Source organism: Pristis pectinata, chromosome 10 (assembly GCF_009764475.1).
Source record: "Pristis pectinata isolate sPriPec2 chromosome 10, sPriPec2.1.pri, whole genome shotgun sequence".
Taxonomy (NCBI): domain Eukaryota; kingdom Metazoa; phylum Chordata; class Chondrichthyes; order Rhinopristiformes; family Pristidae; genus Pristis; species Pristis pectinata.
The window spans coordinates 1,757,557-1,779,981 of record NC_067414.1 but is presented as its reverse complement, the minus strand read 5'-3'; the positions used below and the strand labels follow the sequence as shown (position 1 = coordinate 1,779,981).

Here is a 22,425-nt window from a genome sequence, read left to right as displayed (position 1 = left end):
CCCCCTCCCTTCAACTCCTCCCTCCTTCCCCCTCCCTCCTTCCCCCTCCCTCCTGATTCCCTCCACCCCCCTCTCTCTCCCTCCCTCCCCTCCCTTCCCCTCTCCCTCCCTCCCCATCCCCCTCCCTCCCCATCCCCCTCTCCCTCCCTCCCCATCCCCCTCTCCCTCCCCCCTCCCCATCTCCCCCCTCCCTCCCCCTCTCCCTCCCTCCCCCCTCCCTCCCCCTCCCCATCTCCCTCCCTCTCCCTCCCCCCCCCTCCCCCCTCCCTCCCTCCCCCTCCTCCCTCCCTCCCCCTCCCCCTATCTCCCCCCTCCCTCCCTCCCCCCATCTCCCCCCTCCCTCCCCCTCCCCATCTCCCCCCTCCCTCCCCCTCCCCATCTCCCCCCTCCCTCCCCCTCCCCATCTCCCCCCTCCCTCCCTCCCCCTCCCCATCTCCCCCCTCCCCTCCCCATCTCCCCCTCCCCTCCCCTCCTCCCCCTCCCCTCCCCTCCCCATCTCCCTCCCTCCTCCCTCCCTCCCTCCCTCCCTCCTCCCTCCTCCCTCCCTCCCTCCCTCCCCCTCCCCATCTCCCCCCTCCCCCTCCCCATCTCCCCCCTCCCTCCCCCTCCCCATCTCCCCCCTCCCCTCCCCACCCCATCTCCCTCCCTCCTCCCTCCCACTCTCCCCTCCCCTCCTCTTCCTCCTCCCTCCCTCCTCTCCCTGCTCCTCCCTCCCTGTCAGACAGACACCATCTCAGTCAGGGCTGCTGCCGAGGGGGAGCGGCCGCCGGGAACAGCTCGGTCAGTGACACCGGGGCGGCTCCGGTCCCGGGCTGCGGGGCGAGGGTGGGGGTGGACAGGGGGTGGGGACGGGACGGGACGGGGGGGGGACGGCGGCGGCAGGCGGAGGGAGGCAGCTCGGGCCCGGTGGGGTTGTCCCGTCACAGGAGCTCGGATACCCCGTGTGTTGGATCCAAAGGCGGGAGGGGAGGGGAGAGGGAGGGGGGGAGACGAGACCGGGGGAGAGGGAGGTGGGAGAGGGAGACGGGGGGGGGGAGGGGAGGGAGAGGGAGAGGGAGGGGGGAGGAGGGAGAGAGGGGGAGAGGGGAGGGAGAGGGAGGGGGGAGGAGGGAGAGGGGAGGGAGAGGGAGACGGGGAGGGAGAGGGAGGGAGACGGGGAGGGAGGGAGGGGGAGACGGGGAGGGAGGGAGGGGGAGACGGGGGGGAGGTGGGGAGAGGGAGGGGGAGGGGAGGGGTGGGGTAGTTGTCTCTCCCCTGGCCCAGTCGTGTCTCCAACACCACACCCTCCAACAGATTTTATTTTAAATTGTTTTTGCGAGGGAGTTGACTGCTTGTTAAGTGTGAATGTGAATTTGGCAATGGTTTATTTCTTTATTTACGGGTTCAAAGTGTGTCCCTGCCAGTCAGAGGACGTTTCCTCTGTGAAGGCAACGACTCCAGACTGCAAACTTGTCGCTGCCGCCCCACATCTGCCCAGTTGTTGTCTGTGCCGCTGTTGTTGGGCGGCTTCAGGTCCGAGGTCTGAGCAGCCCCTTCACCTCACTCACTGCCCGGGGGCAATGGTGGGAGCCGCACTGATGTCACCTTTCAGGCTGAGGCATCAGTGGGTTATTAGAAACATAGAACATAGAAACAGAAAACCTACAGCACAATTCAAGCCCTTCGGCCCACAAAGCTGTGCCGAACATGTCCCTACCCTAGAAATTACTAGGCTTACCCACAGCCCTCTATTTCACTCAGCTCCATTGACCTATCCAAAAGTCTCTTGAAAGACCCTATCGTATCCGCCTCCACCACCGTTGCCGGCAGCCCATTCCATGCACTCACCGCTCTCTGAGTAAAAAACTTACCCCTGACATCCCCTCTGTACCTGCTCCCCAGCACCTTAAACCTGTGTCCTCTTGTGGCCATCAATTCAGCCCTGGGGAAAAGCCTCTGACTATCTACCCTGTCAATACCTCTCATCATCTCATACACCTCTATCAGGTCCCCCCTCATCCTCCATCGCTCCAAAGAGAAAAGGCCGAGTTTCCTCAACCTGCTTTCATAAGGCATGCTCCGCATTCCAGGCAGCATCCTTGTAAATCTCCTGTGCACCCTTTCTATGGCTTCCACATCTTTCCTGTAGTGAGGCGACCAGAACTGAGCACAGTACTCCAAGTGGGGTCTGACCAGGGACCTATATAGCTGCAACAATACCTCTCGGCGCCTAAATTCAATTCCCCGATTGATGAAGGACAATACACCATATGCCTTCTTAACCACAGAGTCAACCTGCGCAGCCGCTTTGAGCATCCTATGGACTCAGACCCCAAGATCCCTCTGATCCTCCACACTGCCAAGAGTCCTACCATTAATACTATATTCTGCCATCTTCTTTGACCTACCAAAATGAACCACTTCACACTTATCTTGATTGAACTGCATCTGCCACTTCTCAGCCCAACTTTGCATAAATGGTGATTATTCCCTGTGATGTACAAAAGGATATTTTCCCCACTGACGGTTAAATGTTGTCAGTTTGGCACGTTGGCCACATTATTTCATAACTGCCATGTTTTGCAAGCGAGACGGAAAAGGTTTTTACACAATTTGTTATCTTTAAACTGACTCTGCAGAGGTCAGTGTGTAACATCTGTGGACTGAACGTAGAAAATGTTCCTGAAATCATGTTCAGTGTGTTAACTCTGCACAAGGAGTTGTGTGGGGAGGTTATCGCTTGGTGTGCCACAGGTATTGGTATTGGTTTATTATTGTCACTTGTACCGAGGTACAGTGAAAAACTTGTCTTGCATACCGATTGTACAGATCAATTCATTACACAGTGCAGTTACATTGAGTCAGTACAGAGTGCATTGATGTAGTACAGGTAAAAACAATAACAGTACAAAGTGTCACAGCTACAGGAAAGTGCAGTGCAATAAGGTGCAAGGTCACAACAAGGTAGATTTGACATGTTCTTCCTGGTCACTGTGAAATCCCTGGAATTTTGTCTGTTGGCTTGTTTGTTCAGGGAGGAAGTTTCTGGATTTTTATCCTCGTGAGATGTTCTCAGATTCATTTTCATTCATAATCCATTTATTATCATTGCATCAGCCAGGATGTTACTGGGGATTCTGTTGGGTTACAGTGCAGGGGACAGAGCTGGTGGACAGCTGGTCACCTCTGGTCTGCCTTGGAGTGGGTCGGAGACCCAGCTCAGGGGTTGGTGAGGATGCACTGGGAGTGTCTGCCCTCCGGTTCCAGAGAGGGTGAAGGCAGATGTCCCCATTCCCTGCTTCTGTATGGCTGACCACAGGCTGAGGCACAACTGACCACAGGGTGGGGTGGTGGGGGTGTGTGACTGACCGCAGTGCAGACAACTGCAGAATGCAGGCGCTTGGATTCCGCGTGCTCCTCGGGCCTGACCTACTCTTCAGTGAAAGGGAGCGAGGAGGCTGGTTGTCCCAGGGTCCGCTCAGCAGCTGAGGTGGCAGCAGCTTCAGACTGCTGGGAATATCACCTTTGATACAGTTGCATCATTCATGCTTTGTTTGAGTTATTGGGGAGCTTGCCCTGAGTTGCAGGAAGAGCCAGGGGAATGATAACCCCAGTGTTGTGACCTGGGCCCGGTAGTTGACTGTTGAATGTGCTTGTTGATTATCGCAGGGTAACCTGAGCACAGAATTAGCTGTGAGGACAATGTGAATTATTTCATTGCTTAATTGCAAGTAAATGTACAAAGCAATTGTTATGAGAGGATGGAGTCCAAATTACCAAAACAATAAAACAAACAAATTCAATGCCAAGCCTCATCAACACATTGCATCACCTGATGGAAACAAAATGTTTTCTAACTCTCTGCTATTTCAAACCTCTTTTCTGAAGCAAAACCCATCACCATTTAGTTGCCATCCAGGGTCTCCAACTCTCACTTCTTGTTTTATTTTTGTTAGTCAGACACCAGGGGTGATTTTTCAGATAGCTCGCAAATTAATTACTTTGTTTCAGCAGTACACAGTTTCCGTTTCACTTTAATATCCACGTTTCTTTTGAAAGGAATTTCAAAGGGAATATTAAAGGTAACTCGTAAATCCTTTACACTGAGCTTTACAACACTGTAAAGGTCTTCATAAAGATAATGTTCAGTACGTTCACTTTTTCCCTGACTTCATGAAGATGTCTTTCCCCCAATACTACAGTGATGTGGCTGGATTTAGAAACTGGCATCATGTGGATCTGCATCTTCAGAGTGATCTTGCATCTCACTGATGCAACATTGCAGCATTTTTGAGAGTAACCCTTGAGCATTGACAAAAGGTTATTGAGTGTAACTCCCAGGTTGCCAAACCTTAGCAATGCCCTGGTGTCCCTTAACAAAAAGCTAAAGATCAACTTCTTGGGTACTTTGACAATGAATTCAGGAGAAAAATAGAAGTGACACTTCTGCATAACTACTGCAATGTTATTTTTGATTGAAGCATATTGGAAATGGGGAAAGAGGTATTTGTGGATTGGGTCAAAAGTCAAAGTTGAGTTTATTGTCACATACACAGGTACAAAGAAAAACTTTCCTGCAGCAGCATCACAGGCACATTCACAAGATAAACAAATTAACAACATCAATTATACAAATTTATACAAGACAGACCACAATTAGAACAAAAAATAAGTCCATTGTGGTGTAAAGTGGTCACAGTGTTGCTATACTGAGGTAATGATTAGGGTTGTGCCGGTTGGTTCAAGAACTGAATGGTTGAAGGGAAGTAGCTGTTCCTGAACCTGGTGGTGTGGGACTTCAGGCTTCTGTACCCCCTGCCCGATGAGAGCTGAGAAGATGGCATGGCCTGGATGGTGGGGATCTTTGATGGTGGATGTTACCTTCTTGAGGCAGCGCCTCCTGTAGATACTCCCGATGGTGGGGAGGGATGTGCCCGTGATGTATTGGGCTGAGTCCACTACGTGATTAAATACAGTATAATGTCCAAATTGATTCGGCAGACTTTTGCCGTTGTGTGACGTACAATTGGGCTGGGGAAAAATCTCCACGTTATCTCTATGGTCATGTTGTTGATGTGCTATAGACTGAAGCAGGATGAGGGTGCGGTCCCACAGAATGGTGGGGTGTGGGTGCTGTACAATTGATAACACAGCTTCTCCCAGGGCAGTGTGAAATATTCCTGGGAAAGAAGGGAACTTCACTGGGCCTTAGCTGTGCATTCATTGACTGCCTGACTGATGTTAGTCTGGGAACCAGCCACTCTTCTGCATAGACCCAAACAGGGGAAAAAAGTCAAATAAACAATGTTGATTTTTGTCCGATCAATTTGCATCTGTTTTGAAAACCTATTATCAAAGTTAAGACTGTCTATCTCTGCTTCCCCCTCCAAGAATTTAAGAATGCCGGTTGATTGGATAAGCTACTCCTATGCTGGTGTGGTGACAGTGAGTGGCATCATTGGATATATGCGAAGAGGTACTGTACTTTGCCAACAGTTCTTTGTTTCCTGGGTCAAGATGAGTAAAGATGAGCAAGGCCAAATGATCCCATCTGCCAATAAGCAGCAGCTACAATCAAGCAATCTCCTGGTTTCTGATATTTCCAAACAAGCCTCCATTCATGTTACACTCCTTATTTTATACTCTGTTAAATGCTTCAAATGTCATTTAAAGTTGTGCCTTTTATTTCCTGCAGATGAGAATCCTCCATTTTGTCTCGAGGGTCTGAGTTATAGAGAGGTTGGGCAGGCTGGGACTTTGTTCATTGGAGTGTAGGAGACTGAGAGGTGGTCTGATGGAGGCATATAAATCACGAGGGGCATAGACAGACTGTGCATATTCACCCTGTTTCCCAGGGAAGGGGAATCAAGAACTAGAGGGGATTGGTCTAAGGTGAGGGGAAACATTTAAAAGGGACCTGAGGGGCTGTTTTTTCACCCAGAGAGTGAGTGGTGCATATGTGGAACAAGCTGCCAGAGGAAGTGGTTGAGGCAGGTACACTAACATTTAAAAGGCACTTGGACAGGTACATGGATAGGAAAGGTTTAAAGGGATATGGGTCAAATGAGATTAATTTAGATGGGCATCTTGCACAGTTGGGCTGATGGGCCTGTTTCTATGCTGTGTTACTCTGGGTGTATGACTCCATGATCATTTGATGACATCTGTCACTGGAGCCCAGAGGTGCCCTAGTACTGGTGCCTGACTTTGGGACTGGGCAAATCCATGTCATCCATGGGGGGTCCCTGTCACTTCACCAGAATCCAAGCAGTGACATCATACCTGATGCAGACTTTAATCCACTTCCTGTCCCCTGACACTTTCAATCTCACAGGAGTGTGGCTGACCTGCATTTTGTTGTTGATTGCAGGTTGTCAACACAAGAACAAAACAGGAGCAGGAGGCGGCCATCCGGCCCGTTGAGCCTGCTCCACCATTCAATGAGACCATGGCTGATCTGGCCGTGGACTCAGATCCACCTACCTGCCTTTTCCCCATAACCCTTAATTCCCCGACTGTGCAAAAATCTAACTGTGTCTTAAATATATTTAATGAGGCAGCCTCTACTGCTTTCCTGAGCAGAGAATTCCACAGATTCACTGCTCTCTGGGAAAAGCAGTTTCTCATCTCAGTCCTAAATCTATTCCCCTGAATCTTGAGGCTATGTCCCCTAGTTCGTCTCGCCTACCAGTGGGAACAACCTTCCTGCCTCTATCTTATCTATCCCTTTCATGATTTTTTATGTTTCTGTATGATCCCCTCCCATTCTTCTGAATTCCAGCAAGTATAGTCCCAGGCAACTCACTCTCCTCATAGCCTGAACCCCTCATCTCCAGAATCAACCTGGTGAACCTCCTCTGCACCACCTCCAAAGCCAGTATCTTTCCTCAGGTAAGGAGACCAGTACTGCACACAGTACTGCAGGTGTGGCCTCACCAGTATCCTGTACAGTTGCAGCATAACCTCCCTGCTTTTAAATTCAATTCCTCCAGCAATGAAGGCTGGCATTCTATTTACCTTCTTGATAACCTGTTGCACCTGCAAACCAACCTTGTGATTCATGCACAAGCACTCCCAAGTCCCTCTGCACATCAGCACACTGCAATCTTTCACCATTTAAATAATCTGATCTTCTATCTTTACCCACATTGTATTCCATCTGCCAGACCCTTGCCCACTCACTTAACCCATCTATATCTCTCTGCAGACTCTCCGCATCCTCTGCACAATTTGCTTTTCCATTCAATTTAGTGTCATCAGCAAACTTAGATACGCTACACTCAGTCCTCTCTTCCAAATCATTAATATATGATTGACAGTTGCAGGCCCAGCACCGACCCCTGTGGCACCCCACTCACCAATCAGAGAAACACCCATTTATCCCAACTCTGCCTTTTATTGGTTAACCAATCCTCTATCCATTCTAATACATTACTCCCAATTCCATGCATCCTTATGGATAAGTCTTTTATGCAGCACCTTATCGAACACCTTCTGGAAGCCCAAGTATAAACATCCACCTATTCCCCTCTATCCACTGCGCTCGTTATATCCTCAAGGATATAAGTTTGTCAAAAAGGAGCTGCCCTTCCTGAATCCACACTGTGTCTGCCTGATGGAACCACTTCTATCCAGATGTCTCACTATTTCTTCCTTAATGATAGCTTCAAGCATTTTCCCCAACTACAGACATTAAAGCTAACTGGGCTATATTTTCCCTACATCCTTTTTTTAAACAGTGGCATGACATTCGCTGTCTTCCAATCTGCCGGGACCTGCCCAGAGAATTTTGGTAAATTATTGCAAGTGCATCTACTGTAACCGCCGCCATTTCTTTCAGTCCCTGGGATGCATCCCATCAGGACCAGGGGACTTGTCTACCTTTAGGCCCATTAGTTTGCTCATCACTACCTCTTTAGTGACAGCAATTGTATAGAGGTCCTCACCTCCCATCACATCCATAACATCTCTCTGGCACGTTAGACGTGTCCTCCACTGTGAAGACATAACACAAAATAGTCGTTCAAGGACTTGGCCATTTCCACATTACTCAGTATTAATTCTTCCCACTTCTCGTTTTCCAAGGGACTAACGTTCACTTTAGCCACCCTTTTCCACTTTATATAATTATAAAACCTTTTACTATCTGTTTATATTTTGTGCTAGTTTACTTTCATAATCTATCTTCCCTTTCCTCATTGCTTGCTTAGTGGTTCTTTGTTGCTTTTTAAAGTTTTCCCAATCTTCCAGTTTCCCACTACTCTAGGTGACTTTGTGTGCATGAGCTTTTAGCTTGATGCCTTCTTTTATTTCCTCAGTTATCCAAGGCTGGCTTTCCCCACCCTGACTGTCCTTGCTTTTAGCTGGAATATACTTTTGTTGAGCTCCGTGAAAAATCTCTTTGAAAGTCTTCCCCTGTTCCTCAACTGCCCCAACACAGCCTGGGTTCCCAGTCTACACTGGCCAACTCCTCCCTCATCCTGTTGTAGTCTCTATTGTTTAGGCATAATACACTGGTTTTAGATTGAACTATTGCACCCTCCATTTGTGAGAGGAATTCAATCATACTGTGATCACCAAGTACAAGATTGTTAATTTCATCTGTCTCATTGCGCAGGACCAGATCTAAGAACATTTTCCCCTGTAGGTTCACCAACCTGCTGTTCATGTTAAAGATGACGTCCTAATGCCTGGTCTGGTGGTATCTCCTGCTCTGAAGAGCTTTGTCACAAACTACCTGAATGATCAGATACATCACACCAGACTCCACTTGAGATGTCACTGTTGGATTTTGTCTTCTTTTCCCATCATTGAAGAGAATTCTGGCTTTATTATTTGGATATAGAACACAGCACAGCACAGTACAGGCCCTTCAGCCCACAATGTTGTGCTGACATTTTATCCTGATCTAAGATCTATCTAACCCTTCCCTGCCACATAGCTCCCCATTTTTCTATCATTCATGTATCTATTTAAGAGTTTCTTAAATGTCCCTAATGTATCTGCCCCCACAACCTCTGCCGGCAGTGCGTTCCACACACCCACCACTCTCTGTGTAAAAAAAACTTACCCCTGACATCCCCCTTATACCTTCCTCCAATCACCTTAAAATTATGTCCCCTCGTGTTAGCCATTGTCACCCTGGTGCAGAGGAGGTTCACCAGGTTGATTCTGGAGATGATAGTTGTTACTGGACTAATGATCCAAAACTTGATTTATCAACTGGAGATCAAATCCCACCCTGGCAGCTAACTAATCGAAAGTCAAATCTACATCCTGACAAGTAAAGATCTTATTTGCATGAATCTTCTGAACATTGATCTCTGTACAATGTACCACGTTCTAACAGTGCAGCACAGGAACAGGCCCTTCAGCCCACCATGTCTGTGCCAACCATGATGCCAAACCAAACCCATCTGCCTTAACAATGTCCATCTCCCTCCATTCTCTGCACATCCATGTGCCTATCTAACAGCTTAACACACCTCTATCGTATCTGCCTCCACCACCACCCCTGGCAGCACATTTCCAGGCACTCACCACTGTGTAAAAATAAAACTTTCCCCCTCTCACTTTAAATGCATGTCCCTTGGTATTAGATGTTTTGACCCTGGGGGAAAAAGATACTGGCTGTCTATCTATGCCTCTCAATGTTATAAACTATTAGATTTGGGTGATCAAGAGTTTCTTTTTGCACAAGAGGTCTGTTCAAGAGTCTGACAACAGTGCGATAGAAGCTGTCCTTGAGCCTGGTGGTATGTGCTTTCAGGCTTTTGTATCTTCTGCCTGATGGGAGGGGGGAGAAGAGAGAATGACCCAGGTGGGAGGGGGTCTTTGATTATGCTGGCTGCTTCACCAAGGCAGCAGCAAGTGTAGACAGAGTCCACGGAGGGGAGGCTGGTTTCCGTGAGACTGGGCTGTGTCCACAACTCTCTGCAACTCAAGAAAACAGTGGAATTTTGAGTAAAAAGGAGCCTTAATTCTGCCTAAAACAATCAAGAAGAAACCACTGAATCTCTCAAATTAGTTGAACAGCAAGGTATCATGACAACATTCTTCTGTCTGATGCAAAAGAAAATATACAAAACCAACAGCGTATGGGATGGAAAATATAAGGCAATAAGATGTCTTTTCCCCCCCTCCCAGGGAGTTTGATGTCTTTGATCACTGGGCTGCTGTTCGGATCTTTGGCAGGGTATGGTGCTTATCAGACTTCTAATGACCCACAAAATGTGAGGATCTCTCTGAGTAAGTTCTCAATTTGCTGTTCTTCCAAATGAAAGAAAACAATTTCTAAAGTTCAATGAGTTGAGTATATTGTTGGGGTGGTTGGGGGTGCTTCTGAATTGAGCTGTCATGTGCGCATTGGGGTGTGTGCACACATTTGTGTATTGGTGTGTGCGTGCAACTTGACCTGTTTTGGGAGTTCTGTCAGAGCTGAAACAAACTGTGGGCTCGTGAGATCCATGAGTGCACCATTTATTCTTCTTTGGATGTCATTGGATAATCTGTGTGAGCAGGGTTCCTAGCAGTTCCTGGGGGTGGGTTGGAAGGGAGGGAACCCTGGAAGTTGGGTGTAGACAGTTGTACAGAGGCTGCCTTTATGTGCAGGAACCAGTGCTCCAGCCTGGCTCATTACAAGCAACACATTTCATACTGGGCATGTCATCTTGAAATAAACCCATGAACACTTGTTTTTTTTTTGCACCATGTATTTAGTTTGTAATATATAATAATTTTATGTCTCTGTACAGTACTGCTGCTGCAAAACAACACTACAGAAACCATTGAACATAGCAGTATAGCACGGTTCAAACATTGAACTGAAGCCCTCAAACGTAGAACAGTATGCAGCTCTATGTATAGAACTCTGGTCAGACCACACTTGGAGTATTGTGTTCAGTTCTGGTTGCCTCATTATAGGAAGGATGTGGAAGCTTTAGAGATGGTGCAGAGGAGATTTACCAGGATGCTGCCTGGATTGGAGAGCACATCTTATGAGGATAGGTTGAGTGAGTTAGGGCTTTTCTCTTTGGAGAGAAGGATGAGAGGTGACTTGATAGAGATGTACAAGCTGATAAGAGGCATAGATCGAGTGGACAGTCAGACTTCTTCCCAGGATGACAATGGCTAACACAAGGGGACAGTCTTAGGTAAGTTGTTTTTTTTTAAAAACCCAGAGTGGTGGGTGTGTGGAACGCACTGCTAGCAGAGGTTGTGGGGGCAGATACATTAGGGACATTTAAGAGACTCTTGGATAGACACGTGAATGATAGAGAAACGGGGGGGGGGGGGCTATGTGGGAGGGAAGGGTCAGATAGATCTTAGAGCAGGATAAAATGTCAGCACAACATTGTGGGCTGAAGGGCCTGTACTGTGCTGTCATGTTCTATGTTCTGAGTGTAAACAGCAAACATGTCCACGTGAGTGGTGTACAGTGAAAGGCACCAGTCCTGCCATGACTGGGATGGGGAGGAGTGAGCCACCATAAACTGCTCACTTGGACAGGGCACAGTTAGTTGATGTATATTCAGATACTGGTTTCCACATAATTGCTGCCATAAGAACAGAAGAAATAGGAACAGGAGGCGGCCATCTGGCCCATCGAGCCTGCTCTGCTGTTCACCCTGGGGAGTGTTGTGGAACAGAGGGACCTAGGAATACAAGTACATAGTTCACTGAAAGCAGTGTCACAGGTAGACAGGGCAAAGGTGGCATTTGACACACTGGCCATCAGTCAGGGCACTGAGTATAAGAATGTGAGAACATAAGGACGTAAATAGGAGCAGGAGGCCATCAGGCCCGTCGAGCCTGCTCTGCCATTTAATAAGATCATGGCTGATCTGGCCGTGGACTCAGATCCACCTCCCTGCCTTTTCCCCCCCATAACCCTTAATTCCCCAACTGTGCAAAAATCTGTGTCTTAAATATATTTAATGAGGTAGCCTCTACTGCTTCTCTGGGTAGAGAATTCCACAGGTTCACTGCTCTCTGGGAAAAGCAGTTTCTCTTCATCTGTCCTAAGTCTATTCCACAAATCTTGAGGCTACATCCCTAGTTCTAGTCTCACCTCCCAGTGGAAACAACCTTCCTGCCTCTATCTTATCTCTCCCTTTCATAATTTTATATGTTCCTGTAAGATTCCCTCTCATTCTTCTGAATTCCAGCGAGTATAGTCCCAGGCAACTCAATCTCTCCTCAGACTAACCCCTCATCTCCAGAATCAACCTGGTGAACCTCCTCTGCACCACCTCCAAAGCCAGTATCTCTTTCCTCAGGTAAGGAGACCAGAACTGCAGGCAGTACTCCAGGTGTGGCCTCACCAGTACCCTGTACAGTTGCAGCATAACCTCCCTGCTCTTAAACTCAATCCCTCCAGCAATGAAGGCCAACATTCCGTTTGCCTTCTTGATAACCTGTTGCACCTGCAAACCAACCTTTTGCAATTCAGGCACAAGCTCTCCCAAGTCCCTCTGCACAACAGCATGCTGCAATCTTTCACCATTTAAATAATCTGATCTCTTTCCAAATTAGATGACCTCACATTTACCAACATTGTACTCCATCTGCCAGACCCTTGCCCACTCACTTACCCTATATATCTCTCTGCAGACTCTCTGCATCCTCTGCAGAATTTGCTTTTCCATTCAATTTAGTGTTATCAGCAAACTTAGATACACTACACTTGGTCCCCTCTTCTGAATCGGTAATGTATTTTGTGAACAGTTGCAGGCCCAGCACTGACCTGTGGCACCCTGCCCACCACTGATTGCCAACCAGAGAAACACCCATTTATCCCAACTCTGCCTTCTATTGGTTAACCAATCCTCTATCCATGCTAATGCATTACCCCCAATTCCATGCATCCTTATCTTATGGATAAGTCTTTTATGTGGCACCTTATCAAACGCATTCTGAAGTCCAAGTATTTCTGGAATGCCTTCTGGAACATCCACTTGTTCCTCTATCTGCTGTGTTTGTTATATCCTCAAAGAACTCTAGTAAGTTTGTTAAACAGGACTTGCCCTTCCTGAATCCATGCTGTGTCTGCCTGATGGAACCACAGATAGGCCTATAGTTACCCATCTTTTGCCTACATTCTTTTTTAAGACAGTGGTATGACATTTGCTGTCTTACAATCCACTGGGACCTGTCCAGAGAATTTTGGCAAATTATCACAAATGCCTCTGCTATAACTTCTGCCTGGGATGCATCCCATCATGACCAGGGGACTTGTCTACCTTTAGCCCCACAAGTTTACTCATCACTACCTCTTTAGTGACAGCAATTGTATAGAGGTCCTCACCTCCCATCACATCCATAACATCTTTGGCATGTTAGACATGTCCTCCACCATGAAGACCAACACAAAATAGACATTCAAGGCCTCAGCCATTTCCACATTACCCAATATTAATTCCCCCTTCTCATCTTCCAAGACACCTATGTTCAGTTTAGTCACCCTTTTCCACTTTATATAATTATATGGTGGAAAAACAAGTAGAAGATTATATTTTGTGCTAGTTTACTATCATAATCTATCTTACCTTTCCTTATTGCTTGCTTAGTGGTTCTATGTTGCTTTTTAAAGTTTTCCCAATCTTCCAGTTTCCCACTACTCTAGGTGACTTTCTATGCGTGAGCTTTTAGCTTGATGCCTTCTTTATTTCCTTCGTTATCCAAGGCTGTGTTCCCAGTGTACACAAGCCAACTCCTGCCTCATCCTGCTGTAGTCTTCCTTATTTAGATATAATACACTGGTTTTAGATCAAACTATTGCACCCTCCATTTGAGAGAAATTCAATCATACTGTGATCACTTTCCAAGAGGATCCCTAACTACAAGATGGTTAATTTTACCTGTCTCATTGCACAGGACCAGATCTAAGATAGCATTTTCCCTTGTAGGTTCACTAACATGCTGTTCAAGAAAGCCATCACAGATGCATTCTGTGGACTCCTTCTCCAGACTGCCTCAAATAACTTGATTCACCCAATCTATGTGCAAGTTAAAGTCCCCAATGACAACTGCCGTTCCATTCTTACATGCAGAGATTTCTTGGTTTATTGCCTGTGCCACTGTAATGTTATTATTGGTGACCTAGAGACAACTCCCACCAGTGATTTTTTCCCCTCCACTATTCCTAATCTTGATCCAGATGGACTCAACATTCTGCTCCTTGGATCTTATATTGTCTTACTATCACCCTGATCTGATCCTTAATTAAGAGTGCTACCCCACCTCCCTGCCTATCCTTCCATAGAAGGAACACTACAGCACAGAAAACAGGCCATTCGGCCCTTCTAGTCTGTGCCAAAACAGTATTCTGTTAGTCCCATTTACCTGCACCCAGTCCACAACCCTCCAGACCTCTCCCGTCCATGTATCTATCCAATTTATTCTTAAAACTTAAGTGAGCCCACATTTACTCCATCAGATGGCAGCCCATTCCACACTCCCACCACTGAATGAAGTTCCCCCTAAACTTCTCCCCTTTCACCCTAAGGCCATGTCCTCTCATACTTATCTCCTAATCTAGGTGGAAAGAGCCTACTCACATTAACTGTCTATACCCCTCAATTTTGTAAACTTCTATCAAATCTCCTCATTCTGCACTCCAAAGAATAAAGTCCTAAGCTGTTCAATCTTTCCCCGTAACTCAACTCCTGAAGACCCAGCAACATTCTAGTAAATCTCTGCACTCTTTCAATCTTACTGATATCCTTCCTATAGTTAGGTGACCAGAATTGCACACAATACTCCAAATTTGGCCTCACCAATGTCTTATACAACCTCATCATAACATCCCAACTCCGATACTCAATACTTTGATTTATGAATGCCAGGATGCCAAAAGCCTTTTTTACAACCCTGTCTACCTGTGACACCACTTTCAGGGAATTATGTATCTGAACTCCCAGATCCCTTTGTTCCTCCGCACTCCTCAGTGCCCGACCATTTACTGTGTATGTCCTACCTTGATTTGTCCTTCCAAAATGCAACACCTCACACTTGTCTGCATTAAATTCCATCTGTCATTTTCTGGCCCATTTTTCCGGTTGGTTCAGATCCCTCTGCAAGCTTTGAAAGCCTTCCTCGCTGTTCACTACGCCTCCAATCTTAGTGTCATCAGCAAACTTGCTGATCCAATTTACCACATTATCATCTAGATCATTGATATAAACAACAAACAACAATGGCCCCAGCACAGATCCCTGAGGCACACCACTAGTCACAGGCCTCCAGTCTGAGAAACAATCATCCACTACCACGCTCTGTCTTCTCCCACACAGCTGATTTCTAATCCAGTTTACAACCTCTCCATGGATACGTAGTGTCTGAACCTTCTGAACTCTCCCATGTGGGACCTTGTCAAAGGCCTTACTAAAGTCCATGTAGACAACATCCACAGCCTTTCCTTCATCTACTTTCTTGGTAACCTCCTCAAAAAACTCTATAAGATTCGTTAAACACGATTTACCACACACAAAGCCATGCTGACTATCCCTAATCAGCCCTTGGCTATCCAAATACTTGTATATCTGATCTCTCAGAACACCTTCCAATAATTTACCTACTACTGATGTCAGGCTCAGCCTGCAGTTACCTGATTTACTTTTAGATCCTTTTTTAAAAAATGGAACATGCTACCCTCCAGTCCTCCGGCACCACACCCATGGCTAAGGACACTTTAAATATATCTGCCAGGGCCCCTGCAATTTCTACACTAGTCTCTCTTGACATCCCAGAAAATATCTTCAGGCCCAGGGGATTTATCTACCTTTATTCGCTGTAAGGCAGCAAGCACCTCCTCCTCTTTAATCTCCATATGTTCCATGACACTATTGCCTGTTTCCCTTCCTTCCATATCCACGATGCCAGTTTCCTGAGTAAATACTGATGCAAAAAACTGTTTAAGACCTCCCCATCTCCTGAGGCTCCACACATAGATGACCACTCTGATCTTCTAGGGGACCAATTTTGTCCCTTACTATCCTTTTACTCTTCATATACTTGTAGAAACCCTTCAAGTTTACCTTCACATTATCTGCCAAAGCAACCTCATGTCTTTTTGCCTTCCTGATTTCTTTTTTAGTATTTTCTTACTTTTTCTATACTCTTCAAGTACCTCATTTGTTCCTAGTTGCCTATACCTGCTATAGGCATCTCTTTTTCTTAACCAGATCACCAATATCCCTTGAAAACAAAGGTTCCCTATGCTTGTTAACTGGCAGGAACATGCAAACTTTGTACTCAATTTTGCCTTTGAAGGCCTTCCACTTGCTGAGCACATCCTTGCCAGAAAACAACTTATCCCAATCCACTCTTCCTAGATCCTCTCATTTCCACAAAATTGGCCTTTCTCCAATGTAGAACCTCAACCTGAGGACCAGACCTGTCCTTATCCATAATTAACTTGAAACTAATGACATTATGGTCACTGGACCCAAAATGCTCACTTACACATACTTCTGTCACCTGACCTGTCTGGTTCCCTAATAGGAGATCAAGTATTGCATTCTCTCTTGTTGGTACCCCTATATATTGATTTAGAAAACTTTCCTGAACACATTTGACAAATTCCAAGCCATCCAACCCTTTCAGTGTGGGAGTCCCAGTCAATATGCAGAAAGTTAAAATGCCCTACTATTACAACTTTGTTTCTTACATCAGTCTGCTATCTCACTACGGATTTGTTCCTCTGGTTCTGACTATTGGGCGGTCTATAGTACAATCCTATTAGTGTGGCCACACCTTTCCTGTTCCTCAGCTCCACCCATATGGAGTCTGTAGACAAGCCCTCCGGGCTGTCCTGTCTACACACAGCTGTGAGATTTTCCCTGACCAGTAATGCCACTCCTCCCCCTTTCATCCCTCCCCTCTCTCACGTCTGAAACAACAGAACCCCAGAACATTAAGCTGCCAGTCCTGCCCTTTCTGCATCCAAGTCTCATCAATAGAGATAATGTCATAATCCCACATGCCAATCCACACCCTAAACTCATCTGCCTTACCTACAATACTTCTTGCAGTGAAATAGATGCACCTGAGAACATCTCTATCATGTACAAACCTTTGGTTTCTGTCAATACCTGCAGTCCTCACATGACCTTTGTCCTCCTCCACCTCACTATCTGTTCTAACACTCTGGTTCCCCTCCCCCTGCAAATCTAGTTTAAACCCCCCAGAGCAGCACTAGCAAACCTACCCACAAGTAGGTTAGTCCCCCTCCAGTTCAGGTGCAAACCATCCCATCAGAACAGGATCCCACCTTCCCTGGAAGGAAGCCCAATTCTCTAGAAACCTGAAGCCCTCCCTCCTGCACCAATTCCTTAGCCACATATTTAGCTACATGATCCTCCTATTTCTAGCCTCACTAGCACATGGCACAGGTAGCAATCCTGAGATTGCAACCTTGGAGATCCTGTCCTTAAACTTTGCACCTAATTCTCAAAACTCTTTGCAGGACCTCCTCCTCTTTCCTATCCACATCATTGGTCCCTACATGGACCACAACATCTGGCTGCTCACCCTCCCTCCTGAGAATATCAAGAACTCAATTCAAGATATCAGACCCTGGCACCAGGGAGGCAAAAGACCATCCAGGATTCTTGATCTCTCCCACAGAACCTCCTATCTGTTCCCCTAACCATCAAATCCCCTATCACTACTGCTCTCCTCTTCTCCCTCCTTCCTTAGGCAAGGGTCCCATCTCAGTGGGAGAGACACAACTACTGCAACTTGTCCCTGGTAGGTCATCCCCACCAGCAGTATCCAAAACAGCATACTTATTGTTGATGGGAACAGCCACAGGGTGCTCTGCTCTTTCTGTCTATACCCCTTCCCTTTCCTGACAGTCACCCAGCTACCTGCCTCCTGACTTTTAGGGAGGACTACCTACCTGAAACTCCTGTCTATTTCTGCCTCACAAATGATCCAGAGTTCATCCAGCTCCAGTTCCCTAACTCAGTTTGTCAGGTGAATGCACCTTTTACAGGTGTAGTCATCAGGGACAGGTGTGCTGTCCCTGACTTCCCACATACTGCATACAGAGCACACGACTGCCCAAACTGCTGCCATCACTACCTACTCCTAAATTAATTAAATTAAAGGAACTTGCCAGCCTTATCTCTCTGGGAGCCAGCACTTCCTCAGCCTCTGCTCCTCAAAGCTCCACTCTTACCCTGGACCACTCTTCTTCAGTTCCTCCCCCTTATATTTGTCCCTACCAATTACCTCAAGTACACACTCCCTCTAATCAAGCACTCAACACTCTGTTTAACCCTTCAGTTGCCCTCCACTTATTAAGCTTTGAAATACACTCACTGGACCTGAAAGGGACCTGCTGCTCCAATGGCTGCCGGGCTCCTTCTGTAAAAGAAAAGCCCGCGAAACACACAAGCTTTTGAAATACACTCACCTGACCTGAAGGGGACCAGCTGCTCCAACGGCTGCTGGGCTCCTTCCGTATTACCTGATACCCTTGGATATTTAATTCCCACTCATCTCCACCCTGCAACCACGTTTCTGTCATGGCCACTAAATCATACCCCTGTGTACTGATTTGTGCCACAAGTTCACTGACCTTGTTTCAAGTACTACCGGCATTCAGATGAAGTGCCCTCACACTCATTGTGCTTTTAGAATCCAGTAACCTTTGTGTCCTTTGCGTTTGACTTTTCTGTTCTCCACTCTTACTTTTCTCTTTTCTAATTTTTGCTCTGGTCTCTGCTTTGCTTCCCTCCGTCTTTCTGCATGGATTCCCATTCCCCTGCCGTATTATCCACACAATAAGGCTCTCGTTAATACAATCCCTTTCAGGTTCCCTGTACAGCCAATGAATGCTTTAGAAGAGCATAACGTAGGAAAATGAACAGCCAACTCTCAAACGGTAATGTGATTATAACCAGAGGGCCTGTTCAGACCTGTTTTGGATCAATATTGGGTTAGACAGCTTTTGAAATCATATCATTGGATCTTTATGCCCAGTTTAGAGAGTTTAATATCTCACCTGAAAGAGTTCACCTGCAGCAATACAACACTTCCTCAGCTGAATGTGGGGCTTGAACCCAGAAGGTGGCACTGTTGTTCATCATGAGTGTCACCATCAATAATGTATTTAGGTGGAATTTGCAGATGCTTTTCTGTTTGCCTCAGCCTTCTTTCTCCTTACAGTCACGGCTGGGGTTTTGACAGTGGCCATGGGAATGCGATATCAAAAATCTGGACGGTTAATACCTGCCGGACTTGTCGCTGGTTTCAGGTAACACTTCAAGCCCTGCTTCAAACCTCGGTTAAATCAACAAGAACTGAAACAAAATCATAACTAATTATATTATTCCCAAGAATCTGCTGATGGTGGTCATTGGTAATTAGTTTATTATTCTCCCTTATACCAAGATACAGTGAAAAACTTTGCTCTGCATGCCATCCATACCGATCATTTCAAAACTTCAGTACATCGAGGTAGTACAAAGGGAAAACAATAACAGAATGCAGAATATAGTGTCACAGTTACAGAGAAAGTGCAGTGCAGGCAGACAATAAGGTGCAAGGGCCATGATGAGGTAGATTGTGAGGTCAAGAGTCCATCTTTTATCGTACAAGAGGGCCATTTAAGAGTCTGATAACAGTGGGGTAGAAGCTGTCCTTGAACCTGGTGGTGTGTGTTCTCAAGCTTTTGTATCTTCTGCCTGATGGGAGGGGGGAGAAGAGAGAATGTTCAGGTGCATGGGGTATTTGATTATGTTGGCTGATTTACCGAGGCAGTGAGAAGTGTAGACAGAGTCCATGGAGGGGAGGGTGGTTTGGTATTGGTATTGGTTTATTATTGTCACTTGTACCAAGGTACAGTGAAAAACTTGTCTTGCATACCGATTGTACAGGTCAATTCATTACACAGTGAAGTTACATTGGGTTAGTACAGAGTGCATTGATGTAGTACAGGTAAAAACAATAACAGTACAGAGTAAAGTGTCACAGCTACAGAGAAAGTGCAGTGCAATAAGGTGCAAGGTCACAACAAGGTAGCTGGTGAGGTCAGAGTCCATGGCATCATATAAGGGAACCATTCAATAGTCTTATCACAGTGGGGTAGAAGCTGTCCTTAAGTCTGGTGGTACGTGCCCTCAGGCTCCTGTATCTTCTACCCAATAGAAGAGGAGAGAAGAGAGAATGTCCCGGGTGGGTGGGGTCTTTGATTATGCTGGCTGCTTCACCAAGACAGTGAGAGGTAAAGACAGAGTCCAAGGAGGGGAGGCTGGTGTCTGTGATGCGCTGCACTGTGTCCACAACTTTCTGCAGTTTCTTGTGGTCCTGGGCAGAGCAGTTGCCGTACCAAGCTGTGATACATCCAGGTAGGGTGCTTTCTATGGTGCATCGATAGAAGTTGGTGAGGGTCAAAGGGGACAAATCGAATTTCTTTAGCCTCCTGAGGAAGTAGAGGTGCTGGTGAGCTTTCTTGGCCGTGGCATCTACGTGATCTGACCAGGACAGGCTGTTGGTGATGTTCACTCCCAGGAACTTGAAGCTCTCAACCCTCTCGACCTCTGCACCATTGATGTAGACAGGTGCATGTACACCGCCCCCTTTCCTGAAGTCAGTGACCAGCTCTTTAGTTTTGTTGACATTGAGGGAAAGGTTGTTGTCATGACACCATTCCACTAAGCTCTCTATCTCCTTCCTGTACTCCGACTCATCGCTGTTTGAGATACGGCCTACGACGGTGGTATCATCTGCAAACTTGTAGATGGAGTTAGAGTAGAATCTGGCCACACAGTCATGAGTGTATAGGGAGTAGAGTAGAGGGCTGAGGACGCAGCCTTGTGGGGCACCAGTGTTGAGAATAATCATGCCGGAGGTATTGCTGCCTATCCTCACTGATTGCAGTGATGTGCTGGGCTGTGTCCATAACTCTCTGCAGTTTCTTGCTGTCTTGGGCAGAGCAGTTGCCGTACCAAGCCGTGATGAATCCAGATACAATGCTTTCTATGGTGCATCTGTAAAAGCTGATGAGGGTCAATGGGAACAGTTCGCAAACCAGGAGAAAGTTAAATCTTAAGTAACTGTGGGAGAATGTGAGAGATTGGGTTGATAGTGTAGACTGAACATAAGGCAGTACATTCTGAGGAGACAGAATGTCGTTACAAATGACGAGATCCCAAGGGATTTATGAAAAGCAGCACTTCAGGACATGAGCATTTGATGAAATGTGGGTCTGGGTAGGTGGAGCAGGTTTTTCAGTCAGGCCAGAGGATGAAAGATAATGCGCTGTTGTGAGATGATCACTACGGCTCGGCAAGGGCACCATGGTAATGTTTTAGATTTCACTTCTTTCTCATATTTTGTTACAGCACAGGAGGCCATTTGGCCCATTGAGTCTACGATGGCTCTCTGAGTGATCCCATCAATCCCACCCCTGATTCCCTCGCAGACATCCATCATCTCCCCTTCCCCAATTCTCCCAATGCCTGTTACAGCAGCCAATTAACCTCCCAACCCACAGGTCTTTCAGATGTGGAAGCAATCAGGAGCAAATCCACCCCAGTCACAGGGAGAACATGCAAACTCCACACAGACAGCAGCTGAGGTCAGGATTAAACCCGGGCCACTGGAGTTGTACAGCAGTGGCTTGACACACTGCACCATGCTGCTGGCTCTTCACATCGTGGTAATAGAGTCATAAAGATCAAATGGCAATGATATTTCAAGCAATTCTATGGGTGCGAAACTCAAGCTGTGAGCAATTCAATCTTGTGAAATAAAAATGGAGAATGTGATTTAATTCTCAGACATATGATCTGCACAGTTTAGGTTAATATAACCTTGCAATAGAGATGGCCTTAAACAGAGATCAGGTGTCTCAGAATGACTGACGATGCTCTGATGTAACCTTCTCACCCCACCTGTTGAACAGTCAGTTCTTTGGGAAGTTATTGCAGGTCAGGTTTATTGCTCTGTCACTGTGCTGTCTTAGATTATGTTGAATAAATCACTCAACTTTCCTTTTCCATTGTAGCCTTTTAATGATCCTGCGACTTGTAATCATGATGTTTTAAATCTACAAGCAACTCACTTCAAAATAGCTCCGAATTCTGCAAAATAATTCTTGAGTGTATAAACTTGATACAAAGTAAATAATCGTTAATCATCGGGATATCTACAGTGTGATAATTCTTGGTCTTTGTGTTTCTGTTACTACTTGTACTTTGGACTGTAATTAAGTTATGAATTACGTTGACATGAATTTGCTCAGTTCCTTATCAAGCTCATCGTTGGCAAAATTAATTGGCTTAAACTCGTTTCTTTTTGGGAACTACAGTAACATTACCAGATGCAGATACCCAGATAGCAAGAGATTTTGCATTTTTTAACTAAATATTTTCAATCTATGTGATACATTTTATGTACTGTTACATTTACCTCTATGAATGTAGCATTTATTCG

At 46.3% G+C, this 22,425-nt stretch overlaps 1 protein-coding gene across 1 annotated transcript; it reads left to right on the top strand.

The window, feature by feature from the left end:
- Window positions 1–697: 697 nt before the first annotated feature.
- tmem14a (transmembrane protein 14A) lies at window positions 698–22,131 on the top strand. The gene is made up of 5 exons (XM_052024913.1): window positions 698–780; window positions 5,371–5,455; window positions 10,126–10,227; window positions 19,156–19,243; window positions 21,998–22,131. The coding sequence occupies exons 2-5, from the start codon at window positions 5,380–5,382 to the stop codon at window positions 22,035–22,037; spliced, it is 306 nt and encodes a 101-aa protein (XP_051880873.1). The 5' UTR covers window positions 698–780; window positions 5,371–5,379; the 3' UTR covers window positions 22,038–22,131.
- The last annotated feature ends 294 nt before the right edge of the window (window positions 22,132–22,425 follow it).

Bases quoted from the DNA above. Each gene is read 5' to 3' on its own strand.
- tmem14a (XM_052024913.1), top strand. From the start codon at position 5,380: ATGCCGGTTGATTGGATAAGCTACTCCTATGCTGGTGTGGTGACAGTG. The intron at 5,456-10,125 runs GTACTGTACTTT...CCCCCCTCCCAG, and splicing joins CATTGGATATATGCGAAGAG to GGAGTTTGATGTCTTTGATC. The intron at 19,244-21,997 runs GTAACACTTCAA...TTTCCATTGTAG, and splicing joins GGACTTGTCGCTGGTTTCAG to CCTTTTAATGATCCTGCGAC.